Source organism: Notamacropus eugenii, chromosome 3 (assembly GCF_028372415.1).
Source record: "Notamacropus eugenii isolate mMacEug1 chromosome 3, mMacEug1.pri_v2, whole genome shotgun sequence".
NCBI classification, from domain to species: domain Eukaryota; kingdom Metazoa; phylum Chordata; class Mammalia; order Diprotodontia; family Macropodidae; genus Notamacropus; species Notamacropus eugenii.
This window is the reverse complement of record NC_092874.1, coordinates 240,480,417-240,508,079: the sequence shown is the minus strand read 5'-3', so window position 1 is coordinate 240,508,079 and position 27,663 is coordinate 240,480,417. Positions and strand designations below refer to the sequence as shown.

Genomic DNA, 27,663 nt, shown 5'->3' with positions numbered 1-27,663 from the left:
AATTTGTATGATAACATTAATCATACAAACCTTTATTACTGTTAGTCAAAAAAAGCTATACTTTCAAGAAAAACAGAGCTTGGGTACAAATTCAACTAAAAAAGATGAAAATAAAGAATTTTGAAAAGAGTTAAATTTTTTTTTTTAATAAATGAGAGTACTGGAGGAAAAACTGGAAAAGAAATGAGAGCTACGGGGAAAAGTATTATAAAGAGAATAAGCAGTTTGGCACAAAAGGTACAAAACCTTGCCAAAGCAATGAACTCACTGAAAATTAGAATGGATCAAAAAAAACCCAATGATACCATGAGACAACAAAGTCTAATGACTGAAAAAAATAGAAGAAAAAATATAAGGCGTTTCATAACAGAAACAATTGACCTGGAATACAGATTGAGGAGAAAAAATGAATAATCACTGAAATACCCAAACTCCATGATGGAAAAAAAACAAAACACATAAACATCATATTTCAAGAAATCTTAGAATTGCCCTGGTTTCTTAGAACCAGGGAAAAGTGGAAATAGAATCCATTGGTTATCTCCTGAAAGTAACCTCAAAATGAAAATTTTGAGGAACATCATAGCCAAAATCAAGAGCTTCCAGGTCAAATAAAAAAATTCTGCAAGCAATTTTAAAGAAAGAATTCAAGTACTAAGGAAACACAGCTCAGATTGCACATGATTTAGGAGCTGCCACTATAAAGCAGTGGAGACTATAGGACATGTTACAGGAGGCTTAAGATACAGGCTTACACACAATAACTTACCCGGCAAAACTAAGTATAATCTAATGGGGATGGGCAACGGATTTTTAACAAAATAGAGGACTTCTAAGCATTCCTGACGAAAAATCCAGAGTTGTATAGAAACTCTGAAGTTCAAAACAAAAACCAATACAAGTGAACAATGGTAAGGGACTAGACAAGGATAAACTGCTTACATTTTTTTTTTTTTGCTCTCTCTCTCTCTAGTATCTATTATATCTATATATTTATATATCTATTCATTTATATCTATTAACCTTTCTCTATACATATAGACACACACATATATATATCCCCAATTATACGTTAAAGCAATTTTTAACATTTTTTTAAAGTTTTGACTGTACCAGGGCAGTGGCGATGTCAGAAGAGAGAAGGGGAATGTATAAAAGATGATACAAAGATAAAATGACCAGATTGGATATGGAGTTTGGGAAAGAGTTCTTATAATCAAGGATAACATAAAGGTTATATGCTTGGGTGACTGGGAGGAAGGTAGTACCAATGGTAATACAGAACTTTGGAAAGGGCAGAGGGTTTAGGGAAAACGATAATGAGCAGTTTTGAACATGCTGAGTTTAAGTTATCTATGGAGCATCTGTTTTGAGATATTCAATGGGCAATTGGAAATTTGATTGGAAGTCAGCAGTGAGATTAGGGGTACGTAAATGTTTTTAAGAATCTTCAGGATAGAGATGAAAGTTGAGAGAAGGAAGTCCAAAGGGAGAAAAAAGCATTGGAAGCAAGAGGTCCAAAGAGACTAGTTCCTTCTTATGACTCTTAATGTCCAATCGTCTTTGACAAAACTCATGGGGACCAATCAGGAGTTGCTATATAATCTCAGGAAAGCCCTTGTGATATAATAAGAGGTTAAAGAGAATGCTCAGTTCTGTGGAAGGTGGTCCAGCCCAATGGATCAGGAATTCCCTTCATCGCCCTTGCTATACATTTAAGTATTATTATTATGTTACAATATTAAAATTTATCAAATCAAATTATTAGATTATTTTTAAAAATAGAAATTCTAAATCTCTCTCTAAAATTACGGCTATGATCTAAAGCCATACACATATATTTATGTGTATATAAGTTAAAGCATAAACATATTCTACTAAGTAAGGGTCTTTACATAGTTCTAATAGTCAGGCAGTCCTCAACCACATAGCAAATAACTTACTGAAAAAATAAAGCCAAGACAATATAACAACCCATTAGTTAGCTATTCCCATAAAAATAATGTCCGAAGAGGAGCATTCCTAAAAAGAAGCTTAACTTTTTTACGGAAAAGAGAGCAGGTCTTTGAAACCCTGGACTGCAGTAGTTATAACCCATCAGGAAATAGAAGGATTAGAAATGTTTCTATTAGATGGACATTAAAAAAGATTTATAATAGTATGAGTGGTTATGAAAACATAAAGAAAAAGTCAATATAGTATTTCAAATTTTTACAGTATTTGTACATTACCAATAATAAGTGTTCTAAGTAATTGGTGGAATTTGCAAACTGCAGAATTCAGTAAATTGGGTTCTCATTCTAGCACTGCCATAATTAGTTTGTGGACATCATGCCAGTCATTCTTGGGCATTAGTTTTCTCATCTGAAAAATGATGGGGGTTGGGGAAGATGGCTTGATGATATGTAAGGTATTTTCCACCTGTAACGGTCTTTGATATAGCCTGAGATGCTGGTAAGGGAAGATTGCCTATAGTTGAGAAGCTCACTGAAGCTAAATTTATTCAGGTGGTAGAGATTCTCAAAAAATTCACAAAGTCTGGTCCCAGGACCTTCACATTTTAATAGCTGGTTTCCTGTGGTATTAAATTTATTGAATGATGATGTTTCCATTTCAGTCTTTTGAATAAATTCATAATTTATGAAAATGAATATACAGAATCATATCTTATCATTAGTATTTCATCAAGAGTAAAACTAATCTTTCAATTTTTTTTTTGTGTCAAATAGGAGAAGATGAGCAAAACTGGATTGATTCAGCCTTCTGCCCCACAGAAGTAGCCAGTAACAAGTTTGAAAACCACTTTTTATGCAAAAGAAAATAAACAATAATTTCATTGCAGCACCACCTAGTGGCTATGTACAGTTAAAACATACTTGTTTTTCTATCAGTCATAGGAAAAATCAAAAACTTATTGAAGGAACCTGAAAAATGGTATATTGTGAACAAAAATTCATTTAAATTAATCTTTACTTCTAAAAGCGAATAAATGCTAATAGCTAGCATTTATATGGCACTTTAAGGTTTGCCCAACTTGAGTTTGCCTCCAAATTAAAGATGAGGAAATTGAGGCTGAGAGGTTAAAAGATTTGCTCCAGCTAGCAAGTGTCTGAGTCAGGGTCTGGACAATGAAGAACTTATTGTGTGCTTGTTACATGCCAAGATGGTCGTAAGTGCTGGTGATAAAACTGCTCTCAATAAACCCTGCTTTATTTTCTAAGTAAAGGTCAGAAAGACCTTGGGGAACACTCTAAATGCACATTTACATTAATAAAAACTCTAAGTGGATGCCCATTTTATTTGTTTTACATATGTATATGTACACAGACATATATACGTATACATGTGTGTATATATGTATATATACATACATGTATATATACATACACACCTGACTGGCTTGATCTTAAAGACAGTTGCTCTTGGGGGACCTCTCTGCATGGTGGTCTATCCTCCTGACAAGATTCTGACAAAGCACACAATTACTTACAAATAATGGAAATGAATATACACATATGTGACATCCACAAAAGGATATACAGGGTAGCCTTTGGTACAAGAATCATAGGACTGCAGAAAATGGGTACACAATGTGAGAAGAGCTTACAATTTGAGAACACTTTATTTCCATTTTCTGTTTGAAGACAGAAAGAGTGAGGTACATAAATTAGCATACGTTTATACATATATCTAAAAGGTCAGAAAGGGTACCCTCCTCAAGGATAAGAACCAAAGAATTTTAGAAAATGAGCAAACAAGGTGAGAAGTTAGAATTTCTAAGAAAAAATTTAATTCCTTTTCCTGTTTGAAAACAGGAAGAGTGAATAACTTGAATTAATATGCAATACATACACACTCAGATGTGTGAATATAACATGTGTGTAATGTACACATGCATGTACTTTTTGGAAAAACAGGGTAAACTCAGGGATAAAGGCCATGTAATTTTATAAAATGGGGAAAAACGGTGAGACAGGGTAACATTTTAGAGAAAATATTTGATTCCACTTTGTGTTTAAAAACAGGACGAGTAAGTTCCACAAGAAAGCTTAGGATGAATCCTGCACCCCAATGTTCAGTAGTCTATTAACTATAAACCAAAAAAACAAATTTTTTCCTTAAAAACACATACACTAAAAGTTTTAAAAAGTACATTTTCAATCATGACTGAACTATGAGTTCAAATGAACAACTAACCTTTGTTATCCCTCATTAAAAATGAGCGTTCTAAAGTTTTAATGAATTTCAGTCTGAGCTGTGCTTTGAAGTGCTGATACCACCCAAGCAGTGTTTTTCTTCTTTCAATTTTTTCTTGTAAGGTCATACTCTTCTCTTTCTCTAAAATAGCAGGAAGTTCTTTCCAGTCTTTAATGAAGATAAAGGGGGCCCCCATAGCCTTAAGCAGCTGCAGTGGCGTGCTAGGAGAGGTGGATGCATTCCCACAATTGCCTGGGGTCATTACATCTTCTACAACAGGAACGGATCCATAGGAACAAGCCTCATAAATTCGGTAACACTCCGTGTTTACTCCGACAGGGCACAATGTGAGATCACTCTGAAGTAAAGCATCTTGATAGTTCTTCAAACTTTCATTTGTTTCTTGGGGCTTCCACCTAGAAAATAACAAAAAGAATGTGAATTCCCATTCCATACTTCTGTTTCTAACCCCAGCTTCTGTTCTTCAGAAAAAATGATTATACCTAATATCAAAGACTAGAAATGGTTGAAAAATAATATGTTGGTAAATCAGAAAATGAAAATCTTATCTAAAAAGAACTAAAAGCACTGAGACTTGTTGATGTTTAAGTTCATAACAAAAAAGCAAAATTTTGAGACTACCACTGCAGGTATTACAATGATCAATCTTTTTATCCAATAGCTTTCTAAAAACTCATATTATGGCTAATATTTAAATATGTTTTTCCTATTTTCCTCTCATGACTGATTTAAAGAGTACTGTACTATCCACATATGCTAAATTTACTTTAAAAGCTGAACTGGGAATACACTTTGGTAGTCTGGAACAAGGGCTATTATCAAGAGTACAATAATAAATTTTTCTAGCTGAATTTTACTGCAGTATTTTTTATGAAGAGAATCAAACACTGCAACTCCAAGTTCCTACATAAACAAAAATTTTTATAAAATGATTCTACAATTTTTCAAATGAAAATCTTACATTGATATTCATAGACTGTTCTGGGTTTTTCCCCCTTAAAATATTTATGCACAGGCTGCCAGGCAAAAAATATGAGATGGTCCACAATTCTTGGAATAACAACATTTATCTGACACTTATGATGCGTTAAATGAAGCAACAAGAAGTCGGGTCTATCAGCCTCTCCCCCTCCTGTTTGCTGATCACTCCCATCCTTCTTTTCCCAATTACACAGTGTTGGTGGCACTGAGTTCACAGAAACTGTACTGCCAGCTACAGAATCCTGAAACAGCACAACGAATGCCAATGAGAAAGACGAACATGACGTCTTCACTTCTTCGCAAGGATGTCAAATTAGCCGAACAAATGCCACCGAGCTAAGCTCTAGCAAATGGTTTCGCCTTCGACTGCCGTTATTATTCCACATCTACTCTAATGGCAGTTCTGCCCACCTTAAAGTCCTACGTTGTCTCTGTAAGATGCCCCCAAAAGCTTTAGATGCTAATATACTTTCTGCAGGGAGACTATACTGAGAGTGCAGCAATTCTCTCTTGTGGACCTTCCATGAATGCCCCAGGCTAACAAGATCTTCTGCCTGTCTTTGGTAAACCAAGGGAATATGCAAAGGAAATTGAACTTACTCTTCTCTGGTTGTAATCCAGCACAATTTATTGTTTTTATCATGTTTCAAAATGTCCATTAGAGTCTCCCTGGATGAATTTTTATAAATAGTTCCTAAGAAATTACACAAGAACGATCTCTCATCATGCAACAGTGACCAACTAGGTTCCACCACAGGAAAATTTCTGTATCTATAAAAATGAACATACAAATTAGTACATAACATGTCAATCTATTTTACATTTCGACACTGAGGAATGAAATGTAGATTGATAGGTTAGGAATTACTTTTGTACATAATCTGAACTGTCATTTCTTACAAACCAAATGTTGACAAATCATCTTTAACAAATTACTCATGTTTATAAATAATAATATTTATTGTAGCAATTATATAATTTATATCATCACTATACATATAAAATATATCAGTGTAATTATATATAAATATTAATGACAGCTACTTCTATATTATAAAGATTATCTACCTAAGGTGCGTCTGTATTTCCCTTTTATACTTCCCATTACTAATCTACATTTGCTGTGTAGGTTGCACTCAAAGTTTTGCAACAATGTCATGTGCATAATCCCAGCAAGATGGCTGGCAGGGAGGCTTAGATGCCCCGACCAAGAGTTTCCAAACTTTTATATATGACGGCTCCCTTTTCAGTTTTTTACAATATTCCACATTTATGAGAGTACTTGTACTGTTAGTATCTGTAAATTAAAAGTATATTATCTTAAAATGCTGCTATGAATTCATGAACACTTTTAAATTAACTTGTAGTTTGTTAATCACAATGACATTTGAAAAATAGTAAGTAATATTTATCCATTTGACATTATTCAGTCAATAGAAAGCATCCTGCTTCTTCTACTATGTCACACTGAGTATTATGTTGTAGCTAAACAAATAAAAACAATAATAGTGCATGGTGTATACAAAGATTTGTAATAATGGATGCCTGTGGACTGGGTCTACCAGTTGGGAATCACTGGTACAGGCCAATTATCTCAATTCACAGATGAGGAAACTGAGTATGAGAGAAGTTAAGTGACCTGCCCAGGGTCAAAGAACTAGAAACAGAGTAGGAAGAAGCAGCTTTCCAGACCAGTGCTCTTTCTAATACATTGCTGTGTGGTAGAGATAATAAACAAGTCTTTTTGCTAGTTAATCTAGTTTTGAAAAATTGCTACTAACAGAAAGAACCATATAATATGGTTTTCAGGTTGACTCCTCACCCCTCCAGGAAACATAACAAAAACCCGTTGCATATTGCTAACGTGGATTAGGATAAACCAGAGATAAATCATGTTTTTAAACCTAACAAACCTGGTGTAATACAGCATTAAGCACTATTTTATATGACTGGTTAATAGGAGGTCCCACATTATAACACAATACCTACCATACTAATATATTCTCTTAGTACTGTGCTTTATTAGTTATACAGTATTAGATTTTTAAAATATTTTACTTAACGTTTTGAGTTCCAATTTCTATCCTTCCATCCCTCTCTCCCCTCCCCCTTCTCTCACATGGAAAGCAATCAGATAGAGGTTATACATGTGCTTCAGTAAATTTTACTTGTCCCTAATGATCACAGACAGATAACTAATTTCCTCTTCTAAAAAATCTTCAAAGTTGATTCTACAATTTTCCTTTTAATGGCATAGAAATTAAAGCATTCAATTCTGAAAGACGATGTAATTACATTTTATACTTACGTGGCTACCCCTAAGGGCCATTGAAAAACATCTTCTTCATTAATCCAGGGGCTATCGTAGATTATAAAAAGTAGTTCCACAAAGCCTCCATTTTTTTTAAGATATGGATTAATCCATTTGTTATTGCAATGTTCGTTTCCAAGTAAGACCACAGCAACGTGCTGGAGTTTCCGAGCTTCTATTAAAGTTTCTGTATAGAGTAACCACTGTGTGGCGAAAGAGATCTTTGTGTCTTCTCTTCCGTTTAAAACAAGCACTACATTATCCATCTCAACTGAAAAGTATCCTGGGAGTAGGGCTGGTCCAGTGATGAAGCTGTAACATTAGAACAAAGGAACTTGACATCTGGATATGTCATTTAATTTAATGGATAAGACATTTAATCTTCATTGCAAATCTTGTCAAAATTTTGCCCAATTTTTCATAGAAGAATGCCATACCAGTAGCAGGCTTATACCCCAAAGAGAACAAAGAAAAAGGAAAAGGACTTACTTATGTGCACAAAAATATTTATAGTAGTTCTTTTCATAGTAACTCAAAATTGGAAACGATGGGGGTACCCTTCTACTGGGAAATAGCCAAATTATGGCATATGGATGTAAGGAATATTATTGTACCGTAAGAAATGGTGAAAAAGTCAGTTTCAGAGGAAAGAACTCTAGGAAATGATGCAGAGTAAAGTGAGCTGAACTAGGAAAACCTTTTATACAATGATATTATAGAAAAAAACAACTGTGAAAGACTTTAGAACTCCGATCGATGCAATCCACGGGTCCAGAAGACTGAAGATAAAACATTCGACTCACCTCCTGCTCAGGCATGGCAATATGAGAGTTTGTTTTGTAGGACTATTCCTTTTTATGATGACAGTTTTATTTTTCATGTATTTTTATTGTTGTTCAAGAGGAGGAGGGGAGACAATGGCGAGGACAGATTATAAACACATGCAAAAATATACAAACCTTTTTTTTAAGGTATATGAAGGAGGCATGTACCATAAGAGGGTCTTGAAATGACTAGTCTCTAACCATTTCTGGTTGGCTGGAGGGTGGATGTACGTGTGAAAGACAGAGGCTGTGAGGAGAGGAACATTTATAGAGCACTTATTTCATGCCAGGCATTGTGCTAAGTGATATTATTTATCTACATTTTACAGTTGAGAAAACTGAACACACACAGAAATTAAGTGACTTGCCCAAGATCACCCAGCTAGTAAGTGTCGGAGGCTGGATCTGAACTTAGATCTTCCTCACTCCACGTCTAGTTCTCTACCCCACTGTACCACCTGTGAGCCTACTGGCTCAAAGCAACAATGATGGACCTTGAGAAGGCTCTGTGTATCCAAGTGAGGGAGTCACTTAAAGCACTGAGATGCAGGGATCTTAAAAGTTGCTCTCTGTACTTCTTTATCTCACAGTTTGATGCTTGAAATCCTTGCAAATCTTATTAGGGCATGTGTGCGTGCGTGTGCCGGCGCGCATGCACAGGGGCATGGTGGCACCTATCAACCTTCAAATTAATAGTTCAGTATGACGGAGCTGATAGTGATAACTGCTTTACAGGATAGCCTTTTTAGACTCACATACACATACCAGCTGTAACTTCACTCACCAATCAATTTTACTTAATTTTAGTTTGGGGGAAAAAAGTTGAATTTAGGCCAAGAAACTGCTGGAGGTTTTGCTCATCTATATGATGGAAATAATCTGTATGATTTCATTTTCCAGTTTTCAAGCATTTTTACTGGGATTTGGAAAATCATACACAATGACTGCCCTTAAAGGTACCTCTTCAAATGTAATTAATGACATGATCAGCATTTATTAAATGCCTACTACGTGCAGACACCTATTCTAGGTATTTGTAGAGACACCAAGATAGACAACAAAATGTACATCATCTTCACATCTGATGGTGCCTCACCAGCGACTTCCAAACAGCATTTAGCTGAAACATATCACTTCTCCTCTTCAAGCTCAAAAGGTCAGAGATGTTAGCATAGTGGTACTCCCTCTGAGGCAAAGACTGTGGCCCCTCCATTTCTTAGATGACAGTAAAAAAGATTTACCACCAGAAAGAAAACCTTCTAGCAATGAATTAAGGTATTACATATATGTTTTAAATACCACTTGAATTCACCTTAAAATAAATTGTTATATATTTTCTGAGCTGATATTCTAAAATCCTGAAGACCAAAAACAGAGGGAACTGTGACATAGATAAAGTTCGCTGAACTACTAACATTTATGACTGCTTATTAATATGAAAAAATGAGAAAAACTAAGAGCACTTATAACAGAAACAATTCTTGACAAAGCCCCATCACAGCAGAGAACCTTTCAGCCCCAGGCTGATGGCAGTGCATAAGGAAATAGGAAGGTCACTCCTTGTGGCCTGAAGAATGAAAGAAAAGGGGGCTACTAAGGTCAGCATCCCCAGGAATTTACACTGGCAAGAAGTTTGCTCTCTCCTCTTCTATCCCTTAGTCATTTTACAGCTCTTATTCTGCTCTTAGGCAAGCATTTCTATGCTCTCCCCTCTGCTCCTTAGTCCCTCCCCCAGATCTCAGAGCCACTGCTTTGGAGCCGAGTGAGTTCTCACTAGGACTGCTTGGCAGGTAGGAAGAGTCTATTCCAAGAAAAGTTCATTTTCTCAGGGAGATGTTAGTTTGGTTTTACAGTATTATAGTTCAGTTATGTGACAGGTTACATAAGTTTTTGTGGGTTGGCCTTGGGACCCCAGTCACAAAATTGATTATTCTAACAAATGTATTCCAAATACATTATAAAAAAACTTTAACAACATAACTGATTCTCAAGTTGTGGACTATCTACTACAGTCTCCTTACCTTAGGGGTGGGGTAGGCAAATGATGATGAGGATCAGTGACAGTGACAGTCTCAGAGCCGCCTTAGGTACTGCAAGGTCGTCACCTGCCCTTGAGCATGAAATGATTGTGCATCTGAGGCAGGACATCTCAGTCTACCTGACTGCAGGGTCAGCCATCTAATCACCATTCCTTTCTGCCTTTCATTTGGGCACTTGCTCATAGAAACAGTTATCACATACTATTTTTAAAAAACATATATATAGCACAAGCAAACAATGAATGTATGTTTCTGTGGAATTTGAGCATACATATCCTAATGTGCCTATATGCTGGGCATTAGGTTTGTACCAATACATATCTATATGGTGCATAATAACTCTGTAGAGGGTCTGGACCATGTTGTCAGATGGTTATATGTGGTATATAATCCAGAAGGGGAAAACAGGAATAACTCAATAATTCTGTATTTGCAGAATTTTTAGCTAATATATAATAATAATTATAATAATATAATAGTCTCACCTTTCTATGAGACTAAAGATAGTTGGCAAAAAGGTTAAAAATATTTACTATTACTGATCTAATTTTAACCCTAGTCTTAAGCACCAGGTGATTTTGTAGAATATACTTTTATTTCACTTCTTTTTTGTTTGTAAGGATATTTACCTCTAGCATTTAACTCTTAACTAAATAAGATAAAGATATGCTACATTAGGTATTAGAATGAAGGAAGGACGGAAATAAAAATGGATTTGTAGAAAATAAACTGAAAACAATCTGGTTCTTCAGTTACATGAAAGGCATGGCTGCTTTATCTGCTCATGAACATGTATATCATGGAGGATGTTTTCACGTGTATATAACCAAAAAAAAGAATTTATTCATTTCTTACTGGTATTAATTGTTGGTGAATGCACTAGTATTTTTTCCCCTTTTCCTCCAAAATGGCATAGAAAACTGCCAGAACAATGAATTTCATTTATAACAAGTTTCCAGCAAAACTATAGAGGAAAAGTAAATTCAACCTACATATGGAGTAAAAAATGAATCCACATAAATAATGAAAATTTGGAAATTAATAGCTATGTATAGGAGAGAATGGAAAGAACTCTGAATTTTCCTTATGACTAGCTAGGTTATCACTATAACAATCAATATGTATTTGCTGAGCCCAGACTGTATGCTCTTGGTATGGTGGAGGATATGGAATGAGAAATGACAAGAGAGAGACAGCTTCAGCAAAATCTCTGAAGACTTGGATGAACTGACACAGAGGGAAGTGAGGAGAAACAGGAGAACAATTTAAACATTAATATTATATGAAAAAAACTTTGAAAGAATTAAGAATTCTGAGGTATGTAGTGGTCAATCATGCTAATCAATGATAATTCACATTCCCTACCTCTTGACGAAGGGTGATAGACTGAAAATGGAGAATAAAGTATAAATTCTTGGACATGGCAAGTATAGATTTGTTTTGCTTATTTGTCACAAGAATTGTGTTTTCCTTTTCTAAATGAGGGTGGGGAGAAGAGGGCTAGTAATAGCGATTCCCCCCAAAAAAGATGAAAGAAAAAGAGAGTCATAGAAACATTTTTAAAGTGCATAGAAGAGAAAGAAGCTCAGTGAGAAACTTAGACAAGTAAGGCAACTTTGAAGGGAACAAGTTGAATCTGTAAGTTTTTTTTAAAAGCAAACTGATTTGTGGTTTTATAAAAAAAATTATCTTTTTCTGGTTTTTTTTTTTTGTGTGTTCATTAAATTCAGATTTTTAAAAAAACAAAAACAAAAACAAAAGACATGGTCCTGGAATTCAAAGAGAGTACAATCTAGTGGAAAGACAAAAATCAACAGATACTAAGCAAGAATATATAATTAAGTGATAAGAGATGGCTTACACTATAAGTGCTGTAGTTCTAATAAGTGAGACATCAATGAGAATTGGCCAGGACATGGGGCACTGGAGAGCACATTCTAGGAGAAGAAAAGTGAACAAAGAGAATGTGAGTCAGTAATGAGACCAATCTAATTGGAAAGGAGGGGACAGAAGAAGTAGAAAATGAAGTTGGGTAGGGAGGAGATGGATTAAAATTATGAAGTCTTTAAAAACAGGTAGAGACTTTATCTTGCTTCAATATGGAAAGAGAAGAGTCAAAGATGGCTCTATTTTTTTCAATCCCACCTAGAGGACTGAAAGAAAGCTGGTATACTTTACAGATACATAGGAGCTGAGAGGCATACGATGAAATATTAAGTTTGGGATATGCTCAGTTTGATCTTAAGTCATAAATACATTTATCATAAATTTAGGAGTTTCAGACTTCTTTTTTTCTTATTCTTAGTGCGATATTGATCTTTAGAGAACAGGAAAAGGAAGATGGAGCTATCTAAAATATCCTTAAGTAATCTGAATTTAGGGAGCTTATAATTAACTTAAATTTGGGATGTACTCAGAATGAGAAAAATGGAAAAGGGAATTTTAAAATCTGCAAAAGAGAAAACCTGGCTATTAACATCTTTAGAATAAACAAAAATTCACAATTACAAATACAAAAGTGGAAGGTTATTTTTTTTAATAATTGAAAAAAATGCTACATCTTATACTGGGATACAGACTGGAGCTATATATACTTCATTGGTAGAGGAAATTTTGTGGGCAAGGAAATTCCCTCTACCAAAGCAGGCTGGAATATTCTCTGCACCTTATCATCTTGGAGAATTGCCTAGATCTAGAATATTTGGAAATTAAATTATTTGCCCCATTCACACAGGTAGTCTGTGTCACAGAGGAGCTTAAACTCAGGTCATCATTGCTTTAAGGATGGGTCCTTATCCATTATACCACATTGTCTCTATTACTTTTAACAACAACAATGAAAAAAAATTAAATGTCAGAGTGTCCTGGGAACCTTTCAACATAAAGACTCTGAATAACTACATAGATATATTTGCACAGGAAGGCAACCAATGGCCAGTCAATTTCCCACAGATTGTCAGTTAAAATATCTACAGTTCAGCAATTGCAAACTTTTGTAAAAATGTAATTCACTTCATAGCTATAACTATTAATTAGCCAGACTATTTAAAATCACTGAACTTTAAATGATGGTAAAATAATTAAAACCAAACTCAAAAGAAATTTTAGATAAATTCATCAAATCAATTCACAGACTGGAAGAGTGGAATGTGACTCATGGATGAATTTCACAGCTTAGTTCCTGACAGCTCCCCACAGTCTTTCCACTTTTTAGGTCAATGCATCGTTTTTCGTTCCCGTTTTCTGTTCATCCTGGCTTCTCACACCTGGAGCTCTGGCCCAGCTGTCTAGCTCCTGAACTAGGACCCCCAGGTTCAAAGTTCTAGGTAATTCCATGCCATAGGCTATCCCTACTCTAGTTTTTGGATCTCCATGACTAGGAAATTGAGGCATAATCCCCACTTGTACAAAGGGCAGTGTGCAAAAAATACTCAGATACTTCCTTTACCCTCACTCTCATGTCCACAAAAGGAAGAAATTTAAATGATAAAAAGTAAAAACATGACTTTATATAACTTTTGCTTATTAAATTTACAGATGATATGAAGCTAGAAAGGATAACTAACAAGTGGAATGGCAGAATAAGGATCCCAAAAGATTACAACAAACCAGAACAATGAGCCAAATCTAATTATAGGGATTCCTATGAAATTTTGTTTTAAATTGTATGTTTCAAAATATCAGCTGCATGGGTAGAGAATAGTTCATGTGAAAAAGACCTAGTAAACTGCCAATGGTCTAAAAGTCCAACATAGGAATAGTTTATATTTTAAATCCTTGTTTTCTCAAAGTTGCTGCTCTTTTAGAAATTATGTTTTAAGGCAGCTAGGGAAACATCTACTTAATTTACCCTGAAGAAAAAAAAAACAGTACCCCTAACAAGCCATTGCAGGAATCTTTCTGAACATAGGTATGAGAGACTCCTTGTTTGGAGATGTGCCTTCAAGACAGAATTCTGCCCTACCAAGTCAAATTTTTTTTTTGTCATCAACAAACATAGCCAAATCTTATATTTTCTGCAACTCTCAGTCAATTGTGTGACTCTAAAGAGGTGGCTTAAAGCAGACATTCATTTGCAAACGGCTAGCAGGATACCTTCTTGAGTTCAAATCTGGCTTTGTGACCCTGGGCAAGTCACTTAATTCTGTTTACTTCAATTTCTCATCTGTAAAATGAGCTGGAAAAGGAAATGGCAAATCACTCCAGTATTTTTGCCAAGAAAACACCAAGTGGGGTCATGAAGAATTGCACATGACTGAATGAAAGCTGTTCTCTTCTCCTATTTTCAAGGATGACTTTGATATTTATGAAGAACGTTTTTATAGTGATTTATAAATATGAAAAAATAAGCATGCAGGCCAGTACTAATGTCTTTTTCAGTAAGAATATTAATGATCATTTTTTCTATCCTTTTGGAATCTCCATGAAGTAGTACAAAATAATCACTTAATACTTTAGAAATTGTGTCACCACCTATACTTTCTTTGATCTGATCCAATCACTGTTCTCAACTTCTTATTTTAAGTGACCTTTCCACTTCCTTGTAGAACACACTAAAGCCTGAAGTATCAGGGCTCAAAAGTGGAGTTCTAGTATGACTGGTGATGAAAAGGGAAATAAAAGGATTTCTAGGATGTTTATTTCTTGACAGCATTTTTAGAAATACTCTTGGGACAATGTTAGTTTAGTTGAGTCTCACAGTGACTTGCTTTTAGATGTGTTTTTTCTTCCCTTCCTTTTCACTATTTTAAACTGCAATAGGTTGAGATAGGACAATGTGACCAGTGACTTGACTGGTACAGGAGACTTTCAGGTGAAGAAATTCCCTCTGCAGGGTCACATAGCCAGTACGTGTCAGAACCTGAACTCAGATAATCCTGGCTCTAAGGTCATCTCTCTGTCCATTAATACAACACTACAATACCATGCATACACTGCCATGATCCTATACAGTTTTGCAAATGAATAGCTGCCAGTTCCCTCCACTTAGGAAGGAGATCAAAAGGCTAAACTGTACTAATTGATAACTTTTTCTTGAGAAATGTTGAGACCCCCATTTTTGTTTCCTCCACCTCCATTTCCTATTCAAACAATGTTTCACTGTTTGAATAGATTGATTTCAAGTTGTAGCATTTGTAAGCAGTGTCTTATTATTGAGAACTTTTCCCTTAAGCCTATTCCTAATGACCCCAGGATGAGACAATTCTACAATGTAATCCATAATAAAACACATGTGTGGCTTTTAGGGCACTATCTTCAACATATAGTAACAGTTAAATGATTTTTATGGAAACTCCTTACACTGATACAGACAGTCTACTTATCTCTATCATTTAATTTTAGTTAACCTGGGCATTGAGAAGAGTCTCAGCCAGTATATGTTAAAAGTCGAATCCAAATAGTACTGACTCTGACAAAGGCTCTCTATTCAATATGTTATGTGACCTTTCTTTTCTTTTCTTTTTGTTAATTCATCAAACATAACATCCTTAAGTAGAGGAAAGTATAAAACAGAATTCATTCTATAATTCTACTTCATACTATTGCTAATGGGTAGTATGTAGTAGGCACTTAATAAATGTGCCTTGGAGGATATGTTACATAGATATCATCAATATTTGTATGACTAGCTTTATCCCAAGTCTACTCAACCTATGAAAAGTTCTGTTAGGTGGAATGCTAAGTTCGCTTAATCTCTGATTGGTGAAGCAGTCAGAGGAGCTGTCTAGCTGTTCTTTTTTATTCCTTAGGAGCTGAATCTCATGCTACTCCTCATTCAGCAGATTTGTAAAACACAGAAAAAAATACATTTTAGTAGTCTGATAGTGAGATTAGACTGTGCTGTCAGTTGAGGTCTGTTATGTGTTTTCTTGAATTCGGTGTTCAGTGTTAAACTGAGAAGAATTTTGTCTGACAGTTAGGAAGAGAATTATGACAGACCAGTATCACAAAAACCCAGGAGAAGAATATTCAGAAGGAGGGGGATGATCTACAGTGTCAAATTTTGCAGAGAGGTCAAGATGGATAAGTACTGAAAAAAGACCTTGAGATTTCCAACTAGTATGTCACTAGTAACTTGAGGGAGAAGTTTTAGGTAAGTGATGCGGGTGAAAGCAAGACAACAAGAGATTGTGAAATGATCAGAAGGCAAGAAAGCGTTAGCAATGAGTATAGAAAGATTTGCCTTTCGAATTTTGGCTGTGAAAGGTAGAAGAATAAATAATTAGATAGTAGGTTAAGGGGATAGTAGGATCAAGTAAAGGTTTTCAGGGAAGGGGGGATGATCTGGACATGTATGTAAGCAATAGGAAAGGAGCTGATGGATAAGGAGAGATTAAAAATTAGGTAGAGAGGGATGGTCAAAAAGGAAAAATTCCACATGGGAGTTGAGTCCAAAAAATTGAGACAGTGTTTCATTCTCCAAGAATGAAGCAAAAAAGAAGAGCATTCGGAATGAAGGTGATGTGATTTGGAGCATAGCATGTTTACTTCCCCAGGAAGACCCTGCAAATCATTTTTCCATGTTTATGCAACTTTGCTTCGTCTTCTCATTTTATTTATCATGAGAATGTCAATACTGATATGGCTCAATTTTTCTAACAGTAGGTTGATCATCTGACACTAGACAAAAATTTGTAGTGCCAACAGTTAAGGTATAGAAGGGTTCTACTTTCTTTCTGCCAATTGCCTATGGTCACTACTGAAGATCAGGGATCACAGCCTTTACATCTTTTTCTTTATTGGTCATGACATGCCATGACCCTTCCTATAAAGATATTACCTTTCTTTAATTTCACATTCCCTTGTTCTCTTTCTCAATGGTTTTATTTCATTTGACTTAATTCCTGTCTTTTAGCTTTTTTCAATTTACTGACATTCTAAAGTCTTACATTATAATATGCCATGCTTCTGGTCATTCTTCACAATCCCTACACTTAGTTATTTTTAAAGTGCTACTAGTGTCCTTTGCTTTTATATTACATTCATTTCTAAATACGCCCCTCCTCTTTGTTGCTCAGAGTCTTTCTTTGTGACAAAGATTAAAACAACAGAAACAGTTCAGCAAAACCAACTACCACATTGATTATGTTCAGACAGCATATGCTTCATTCCTAGTTTTCAGCAAAAAGTAGATGCATTTTTTTCATCCTTTCTCTAGGACAAAGCTTGTACTTTATAGTTATTACCATTTAAAAAAATCTGCATTTATGATTTAAGCATAACATAATCAATTATTCAAAGGCATGGATAAATTAGATAAATCAAGCAATGGATAAATTTGAAAGGTCTTTTCTTATATAAAACTATTATTTCTAACAAAGTTACCCTCAGTTATGGTAATTTGTGTTGTATACCTCTTGATATTGTAAAGCTTCAATTAGATAAAAAAATATTTTTCTCAAAACTGTTGTCTGCATTTTTCTAAAACAACCTTTTCCCCTTTTACATTTCTTTAAATAATGTGGAAAAAACCCACAGGTTTATAAACCTGATAGCTTTTTTTCCCCCACTTATTTGATTCTAGCCTTTACCTGCTTAAATACATCTTCAATGGTCATCCAATCCCTATATCTTGGCCAACGAACTGGTTGAGTCTCATTAATTTTAGTGTCTATCCTCACTTGCACTTACTCACTCTCTACTCCCATGGCTACTTGCCCATCTGGGCGCTCGTCACTTTCACCCTGGCCTATCTGCAGTATCTTCCAGAGTGGTCTCCCTTGCTTCAGTCTCCAACTTCATTCATGTATCTTCTATACAACCACAATACAGGTGTGACCATTTTACTTCCCTGATCAAGAAATCTTCATGGCTCCTTACCACAGCCTTGATGAAAAAAAATACAAAATCTTTAGCCTGACATGTAAACTGCTCTGTTCTCTGGCTCCCCTCTACTTTTTTCCAGACACATTACATTTATTCTTTGTACTTAAACTTTCCTGCCCAACTGAACCATTAAACAAGTTTTCTAGACAAGACATTCTGCCTTCTGTCTTTCTGCCTTTGTACAGGCTGCCTGTACCCTCTTCCTATATAATACTCTCCCCTTTCACAATCAACAGCTTCCTTCCTGAAGGTTCAGTTCTGGTGCTATCAGATCTGGGAAAACTTTCCTGATCTCAGCTGTAAAAGAGTTCTCTCCTATTTCTACTTAACTGCACACATGAAGTACAAAACCTGGAGGACAAGAACAAATTGATTTTTGTCCTTGCGTTCCTAGCACCCAACATAGTTACACATAGTAGGTATTGATAGAACTAAATAATGCATTTGTACTTTTTCACAAACTTTTAGTGCCTTTCTTAGTTACTCTTGCTTCTAGTGGTCAAAAACATATTTCTGCTGTGAATGTGATGCCTTCATTTTGTTTTAATTTTTCTCCAGTAATTTAACACCCCAGGCATCCCCACTGCCCCAGGTTTCCTTTTTCAGTTCCCAAAGTTCTTTGCATAAAACACACAATTTAATTTTCTTTGTTCAAAGCAATTCATAATGTTGATATGCTGTGACCTATTTTTCCTTTCTGTTTCCTTGAACTGAGGAAACTGAAATTTGCTCCATACATATTATTGTCTAGCTCTAACAACAAAAGAACAGCCAACCTTCACTGGAGCAATTTAAGTACCACTAGACTGAGGTGTTTTTTTTTAAAGATATTCATAAGAAAGAGAAATGAGTCTGACATACACATTAGATAGAACACCATAAAAAGATAAAACCTGATCATCCAATATTTTAAAGGTCATATAATTTCAGTTCTACAAGACTGCATTCAATACAGGTATTCAATGTTCATTCAACAGCCTCTTAACAGTAAAACATGAAGAGCACTATATTAGGCACTGAGGGAAGATACAAAGTTTACCTGAGATGTAAACCTTTCCTTCATGCACTTTACAGTCTAGTAGGGTGCTAAGAAAGATACATAATTACAACATACAATATTACAAAGTAAAGTGTTATGTGAGATTCAAGGACAAATATTTTTATTTGAAAGAGAAAAAGAAAATGGTAGGTATTTTCTAAATGTTAGCTTAATTGGATTGAAATACTGATGTGAGTCCATTCCATTAACGTACATCAATTCATAGGTTACTGGATAAGAATCTCATATTTAGAGCTAATGGTCTTATCCTTAGCCCCCTCTGCCTCTTTTTGTGTAATTTGACTCTCATCAATGCAAAAACAGAAGCTAAGGAAGGGGAAGAAGGTGTTATAGAGGACTCTGACCTTAGACAGGCTGGAAACTGGATAGAACTAGTGTGAGATCATATGCAGTTCTTCCAGAAGGAGTATCTACTAAAGTTTGGACTCTTCTGCTGCAAACTTTCAGAACTAAGGGTCACCACTGCACCCTAATGATTCACCAGAGAAAAAGCCTTTTACAGAGGGATCCTCTTAAACAGCACCTGGAAGGTGCTTCAACCTTGGCACTAGAGAGTAATATTCTCTTATGAGAGCTAATGAACATTGTCCAATTATTTGACAGTACCAAAATAAGAGTGCCACAAATTTTAAGAGCCTACATGGAGTGGTATAGGAGATTCCTATCTAATGAGAACATATTCAAATTTATATGAATGGATGGTTATCAAATCTTCAGATAATTCAAAACCAGGAGAGTTAATATGTTGGAAGAGAGAACTGGGGTCAAAAAAGATCCTGATAGATTAGAGTGGTAGGCTATCTCTAAGATTAATGCTAAGTGAAACAAATGCAAAGATCTACTTTGGGTTAAAAAAAAATCAACTGAAAAAGTCTAAGATGGGGAAGAAATGGCAAGAAAACCATTCAGTTAAAAAAGTTTAAATGTTTTCATGAACTGCAAACTCAGTACGCATCAAGAGCATGCCAATGCAGACAAGGAGGTGAACATAACACCTACGTAAGGAAAGCTAAAATTTATAGCTACCTTGTTGCCAAATTTAACAAAAAGTTAATGCTTTTAAAGTGAGATTATTTTGAAAAGATACACATGGAAAAATCTTTTAGGAATGTAAAAGTATACAATAAAGAATTTAACTGGCAATAAAAATTAAGTAGTGACATTAAGTATTTAACTATAATTATTTCTTGATATTGGTGAGGAAGAAATAGAAACCTAATGAAAACAGGATCTTTGGGTCACATTTTCTCAAACAACACACTTTTTGCTAAATTCTTTTGAGTAAAGAATTGTAGAACTCTCTTCATTTAAAAATCTTCCATGAATAAAATAAAATTCTTATAAACTCATGGATAAGAAAAAAACTCAAATAAAAATATTGGTTTTACTGAATATAAAGAAATAATATGGTTCCCTCTGAGTGCTGTAACTCAATGTTCCAAACCTCTGAAATCATCTAATAAAGTTCATTTATGAAATAATTTTTTAACAAGCAAGGTCGCAGAATATTAGTAATAGCCTTCATACAGATTTATCTGGTTTAAGAAGTAAACATGATTGCAATAAGAAGGGGTCAAAAATGAAAAATATGACATTAACCTCAAAAGCATCTATGTTAAAATGCTCTGCCAATAAAAAGATATCTTCCCCATTTCTACCCTCTAAGAAGCTCCCAAAGATTCAACATTATAACATCTAAAGCTCAAGTTATGCTTTTCACATGGTCAAGCTGCATCTTTAAAATGCAACAGGCATATGTGATCAGGCAACATGCAAAGTACTTTGGGATTTATTTATTGTAATTTTGTCTTCTTGTCAAAGTTAATTGGTAATTTTAAAATAATTTATATTTTTAAATTTCTTTTAAAAATGTCCAAGGACACCATTTTAAACGTTAATTTGTTATTCAAGAAGTTTATTTCTCTCCTCTTTACAGTAAGTAGGCTGAATTAAAATGAATTTAAGTAAATATATTTTTTCTGTTCCTGCTGTTCTGTTACATTCTGTTCCTGCTTAGAAAACAGTCTTGTAAGCAATTAAAAGTTAAAAGGTTGCACAATTAGTACCTGAAATATGTTCTTCCTGCTTTTAAGTTTCCTTCTCTCCACTGAGCAGTGACATCAGCAGGTTCAAGTAGTCCTTCAAAAATATGCTGCCACAGATAAAGACCTAGTAACCAGAAAAAAAAAAAAAATCTATGTGTACATGTGTCTATTTACAATACAGTAATGTCTAATTCAATTAACTAGGCAAACATTTCTCCTCCTTGGCTTATTTATGAATTTTCACAACTCTTGAGGACCAATTAGTAACTGCTTAAAATAAACCCCATACTAAAAATATAACAGATCAATGTTTTAACATTATTAATATTCTAAATACTATTTTTTGCATTAGAACGTTGGTCTCTATTGTTCTACTTCCTTACAGAGGTGGGGTTACTGGGGTAGAACATACAAGGTCAATTTTTTTTTTAGTATTTATTAATGGCTTTTGGCGAATTTTTTCTCTTTGATCTTGTTTTTCTTTATACTTTTTATGAGGAAAGAAAGGGGAATGAAAGGGAAAAGCTAGGCAACCTTATTAAAAAAACCATACAATATTAGTCATTATTAAAATTCACCCAAGTATATACAAAACATAATCAAGACTTCATCTATAAACATTTGGGTGGATCACAGTTTTAACATCTAAAACTGGGCATTACATAAGTGATTAAACTGTTCTTTCCTGCTTAACTTAAAAGATATTCAAAATTTGCTCTACAATTCTGCATTCTAGTAGAATAGACAACTAGACAACTAAAGAGACAATATGCAAAGTTATATACAGAACAGATATAAAGAGAATACAAATAGATACAAACTAGTTAAGTTCAAGGTTATTTGGGAGAGAGGGATTAGAAAAAGCTTCATGGTGATGCTGGGGCTGAAATTTCAAAGGAGAGGATTCTACTGAAATGAGGTATGGGAAACATGGAATATCCCTCCAACACTGGAGACAGCACCAACGAGGTATGGGGATGACAACAGAAGGTCGTATATGAGAACCCAGAGAGGACCAGATATGGGGAAAGGATCCAGATGTGCCTACTTCAGAAAACTGCCAAAGTGATATTCTTTAAGCACAGGACTGCTGTCATGCTTCTTTTGAAATGATTCCTTCCTTTCCTAGAGTCTCTAGGATAAAATTCAATCTCCTCTGTTTGGTATTTGAAGGCTCTTACAACCTGCTTCCTATCTACTTCTTTATGGCTGTCACGTTTTATTTCTCTTGACAAAATCAATGTTTTAATCAAACCAGTATTCTCACTGTTCCTTCTGTCTCTTGGTTCTGTATGTCTGCTGATGATTTCCCTGCCTGAAATGCATGTCTTAAACTGCCTTGTGGAATTCCTGGTTTTCTTTCAAAACGCAGAGCAAATATAACCTCCTACTTGAAACTTTTGCTGATGCTCTAGCCTAAAAACTATGGTCTTCCTCTTGAAATAAGTTTGTATTTAATTTGTACTTATTTATATGCATGTATATTGTTTCCTCCCAAAAGAATATAGGCCCTTTGAGGTCAGGGAAATTTTTGTTTTTGTATGCCCAGAGCCTAGAATAGTGTCTGGCACAGAGCAGATGCTTAATACATGCTTGCTGATTGATCTGGGAAAAAAGAAAAGGAAATTGTTTATACTTTAACTGGACAACATAGAAATGGTTATAGAAAAAGTAATAATCCCAGATGCCAATGTAGAGGTACAGGTCATCTAAAGGTTAAAGCAAAGTAAATACTGAATTAGAAAATGGATCAAGGGATAATAATATATGAACTAATGCAAAGTGTAGTAAGTAGAACAAGGAAAACAGTATATACAGTGAATATAACAAAATAAATGATTAAAAAAAAGTAAAATAATTCAAATCAAATGTTACTAGAGTTCCGTGACCAAGACTGGTCAGAGAAGAGATATGACAAAGTACTTCTTGGCTCTGAGTGCTGTAAAATTACAAGTGGTTCTGATACAGAACACTGCATATGCCAGACTTTTTCAATATGCTGATTAGTTTTGAACTTTTTCTCTTCTTCTTTATTCTTCATTATAAAGGATGACTCTCCAGAGAGAGAGGAGAGGAAAGATATATTGGAAAATGAAGATGATGCCATACTAAAATATATCAATACAATTTTTTTTAAAAGAACACAAGCTTTCACATCTTTGCTCACATATCCTTCACATTCAATGATCTATCTCCTTCTTGGGTTTGGACCAATGTATATAATATCAGAGTTTTTCAATGTTAGCTTTGATAACTTTTTCTTCCTCTTTTTATGTAATTTTTATAATTGTTCATTATAAAAGATGACTCTCTGGGAGGGGAAAAAGATGCATTAGGAAAGGTAAGTGATAACACACACACACAAAAAAAAATCAATAAAAATTAATTTGAAAAAAAGTTTCCATATCTTCACCCTCATCTATTATAACATTCCAGATTTTCTTTCTTTCATACAAATCCTAACTATATTCCAAGGCCCATCTTAGGACCACCGAAACCATAATTATTCTCCTTGGCATTCCAGCTATCCAAACTGATCTTCCTCTCTTTCAATCTCTTATAGCATTTATTGTCCAATGTACACAACTGACATTTAATGTTATACTGTCTTTTTGGGGCTCAATGTTGTTTTATGTATTTTTAGTCCCATCTTTCCAATTTAACTATAAGCTTTATGAGGATACAGACCAACTATTTTTTTTCCTGTGTTGCCCACAATGCTTAGCACATATACAAAAGATATATTCATTCAACAAATGGTGATACCTACTGTGTACATAACATGATGCTAGGCACTGAAGGAGATACAAAAATTTATCCTAGCTCTAAAGAAGGTTTAGTCTCAAAAGCGATAAAAAAACCAAAATACCTTTTCCTCATAACAACCAAGTGGGTAAGTATTACTATCTCCTGAGCAGGCAGAGGAGATAATTCAGGATTCAATGTCTTGGTTGAGGGCCAAACAGAACCGCAATTAAAATCTAGGCTGTCTGATTAAAAATCAGAGGTCTTCTAAAATATACTGCCTTCCAATATATCATACTGGCCATTCAATAACTACTTGTTAATCAAATTAAATTGAATATAATGATGCTATACAGTCCCTCTACTAGTTTCTCTTCCTAAAACTAGAGTCTAATTTTTTCTCAGACCTAACATATGATCTCATCATATGTTAAGGGATATGTTAGTAACTCCATCTCCTAATGCATATCCGCAACAATTCAACAATGTAAGGGTCTTAGAAAGTTGCCTGCACCACTCAAAGTACCTGTGCCTTGTCAGAGTCCAGCTGGAAAAAGTCAAAAGCAAAGTTTGAACTCAGGTTTTCATATCTTCAAGGTTAGCTGTCCATTCACTATGCTAGACTGCAACTCACACTAGTACTGTAGTATTATTAAAGAGCACAACAGAAAATGCTGATTACTTACATATATTTATATAAAGGTAACATATATTTATATAAAGGTAAAAAATAGCAAGGTAACTTTGAAGAAGGATTCTAGGGAAGTTCCAAAGGAACAATTTATACAATTACTACAACATTATAAAGAAAAATATCTTTGAAAGACTTAGCAATCATTTGTTTTTGTTTGTTTATGCTTATTTTTCATAAGGTTTTTTTTTTTAATGGGGGAGTAAATTAAGAGGGTAAGTGAAACAATAATAGGAATCAAAGAAAAACAAGAAAAGATAGTCATTGTAGCAGTTTTTAAAATGCATATTAGAGAAGAAGGCCTTCAGCAGACACAGATAGGCAGGACAGCTTTGCAACTAACATGCTGAATTTTGTAAAAATATAAGCTGGATACATAATGAAAGATTTATGGTTTTCTGCCCAATCCTTTTTGTGGTTGTTATGTATATATGAAAATGCCTATTTGTTGATATTAGCTGAGTTCAGAATAACAACAAAATTTTTTTTATAGTACTTCCAATACTACCATATCATATATAATCTAAGAGCTTAATAATCAGTCATGGATGAAGATACACTCAAAAATACCAATTTACTATGATGTTTAGAAGCAAAATTATTTTGTGATATATTTTACCATATACTTTTATAAAATAACTCACCAATGGCAGCCTTGCCCCAGATCTGTACCTTTAGGTCTATTTTTCCTTTCTGAGATTTCTTTTTAAGCACCTGGAAGTTACTTTCATATTTATGTTGCAAAGCAAGCTGCTCAATTTTTTCATCTGCTTCCCAAGGATTCCATTCTTCATTTGTCAAAGAAGAGGGTTCTGTGTTTTAAAAAGTAATAGTATTGACAAGGAAGTTAATATGGTATCAGACACTCAGGAATTATCTATGAAAGATTACTAGGATAGGCATAGGGAACTTAAAAATGTATATAACTAAGGGGAAACTCTAATGTAGGGACAGGGCAAAATTTTAAGGCATAAATTCTCACTACTTGAGCTGTAGCTTTCTTCAAACAATTTAAAGGTTAGCTGTATCTACTTTCACCAGAACTTGAGTAGTCTAGTGTGGAAATGATGAAAGCAAAATTCAATTCCATGCAACGGTACATAATTAAAAATTTTAAAAGCAGTAGTCAGTTCATTATTTGATACATTTCTTTGTTCTGAGTTTGAGAATTAAAATGTAAATATACATTTCCTCTCCAAAAGTGGCTGGTCAAATATGCTGATAGTATGTATCAATAGCGTTCACTGATGTTTTACTATGTCTTTGTCACCTGTTACATAAATAATCCCCTGCACATAAAAACAATACTTCAGAAAGACAAAGTAATATTTATTCAACTTTGTAAAAATTACACTCAGGATGTCAAATATTGGTGTAAAATTCGGAATGACTAGAGTCCAAAGAGAAAAATATCTTCCTAGGTCCAGCCTTCACTCCACATATCTTAATATGTTAATTTACAAAACATGGCAAGAAAAATCATCCTTCCTGTAATCTCATTAGGGTGTAACAGAAGTCTCTTCTAATACGGGTAGTACCTAGCTTGATTATCATTCACCAGATTTTATAGCTCTAAATACAGGACAGGAGAACAAGACATGCAAAGAGTATTCATTCACCTTTCCTGGACTCAGCAGGCCTGGGTTCAAAACCTGACTGTGCCACTTAACTTACCACTAGTGCTACCTTGGTCAAGTCATTTAACTTGGTCAGTTTCCTCATCTGTAAAACACAATTTCTAAAGGTCTTTCCTCCCCAATGCCGTCTAAATTCTGTGATCCCATGATGGGAATAATTTTCAAACTAATTCCTGAATTTTTGACGCTTTTTTTTTTTTACGAATATAATCTCATTTGATGCTCACAACGACCCAGTGAGGTAGGCGCTATTCTAATCCCCATTTTACAGATGGGTAAACTGAGGCACATGGGGTGCCGTGAATGGCGCAAGGTATTATGATGCCCATCTTAAAACTGGGGAAGTTGAGGCAGGTAAGCGCCAAGCCTGGAGCGCCCAGCTCTGCGCACGTGGCGCCCCCGGGAGCCTGGAGGGCGGTGGAGGGGGCGTGGCCAGGCGCGGAGGGGAGGAGTCAGGCCTGGCCCAGCCTAAGCAGGCTCGCGACTCCCCTCCCTCCCCTGCACTGACAGGCCGCTTTTCGCTCCCGGCCTTGCCCGGGCCGGGCTCCCAGCGCGCGGTGGGAGGGGGAGGGGAGAAGAAGGGAGGAAGGCAGAGAGGGAAGGGGTAGGGGCGGGCTCGTTACCTCCGCGGCTGCGGCGCCGACCCTTTCCCGGGGCCGCCCCGTCCCTCGGGCCTCGCGGGGAGGAAGCCGCGCCCCGGCGGCCTCGGTGGCCGCCGAAGAAGACGCTGTAGGCGGCGTAGAGCGAGAAGAGGCAGTAGGCGGCCACGAACGCCGAGGCCAGGCGCTTCCGCGTGAGCCGCATTCCGCCTCAGGCCGCCATCTTCGCCGCCGCCACCGCGCCGGAGCAGGAGCCGCAGAGCCCGCACGCCGCGGGCGGACGCCTCTGGCCCGCCCCCACCGCGGCAGGCGGAGATGGCGCTGCTGGGCCCGGGGGCCCGGACGTGGGCAAGCCCGTGCGTGCGGCCCGGCTCCCGGCCCGCTCCGGTGTGGAGGCCGCGCTCACGTGCGCAGGCCTGACCCCGCGGCGCGGGCGGACACCTCCCCGCCCCCTCCCCCCAGTCCAAGCTTTGGGCTTGGTTTGGGTTTCCATTTCACCGAGCAAGGATTTCTAAAAAAGTAACATTTTTTCGTTTTCTCACTTGATGAGGAAGAAAGGAAGGAAAGAAAGACAATTGTTTTATCAGAAAAAAGATTCATAAGAAAGAGAACCCGTATCAAAGGAAAGGAAGGAAAAAACTGGTATCATAGGAAAAGAAGGAAAAAATACAACTCGTATCATGGGA

General features: G+C 35.7%; 1 protein-coding gene across 3 annotated transcripts; it reads right to left on the bottom strand.

Annotated features, from left to right (window-relative positions):
- Positions 1-3,603: 3,603 nt before the first annotated feature.
- Positions 3,604-27,368, bottom strand: RXYLT1 (ribitol xylosyltransferase 1). Of its 3 annotated transcripts, XM_072655257.1 has the most exons (7): positions 27,002-27,235; positions 25,386-25,553; positions 21,327-21,429; positions 12,235-12,310; positions 7,508-7,822; positions 5,800-5,970; positions 3,604-4,613 (listed from the first exon to the last, which is right to left on the bottom strand). In XM_072655257.1, exons 4-7 carry the CDS (start codon positions 12,288-12,290, stop codon positions 4,193-4,195), a joined length of 963 nt encoding a protein of 320 aa, XP_072511358.1. In that variant the 5' UTR covers positions 12,291-12,310; positions 21,327-21,429; positions 25,386-25,553; positions 27,002-27,235; the 3' UTR covers positions 3,604-4,192. The 3 variants fall into 3 exon arrangements, with proteins under 3 accessions (XP_072511358.1, XP_072511357.1, XP_072511359.1); XM_072655256.1 differs by lacking the exon at positions 12,235-12,310 and having other exon boundaries at positions 27,002-27,368; XM_072655258.1 differs by lacking the exons at positions 12,235-12,310; positions 21,327-21,429; positions 25,386-25,553; positions 27,002-27,235 and adding an exon at positions 8,470-8,607.
- Between the last annotated feature and the right edge of the window lie 295 nt (positions 27,369-27,663).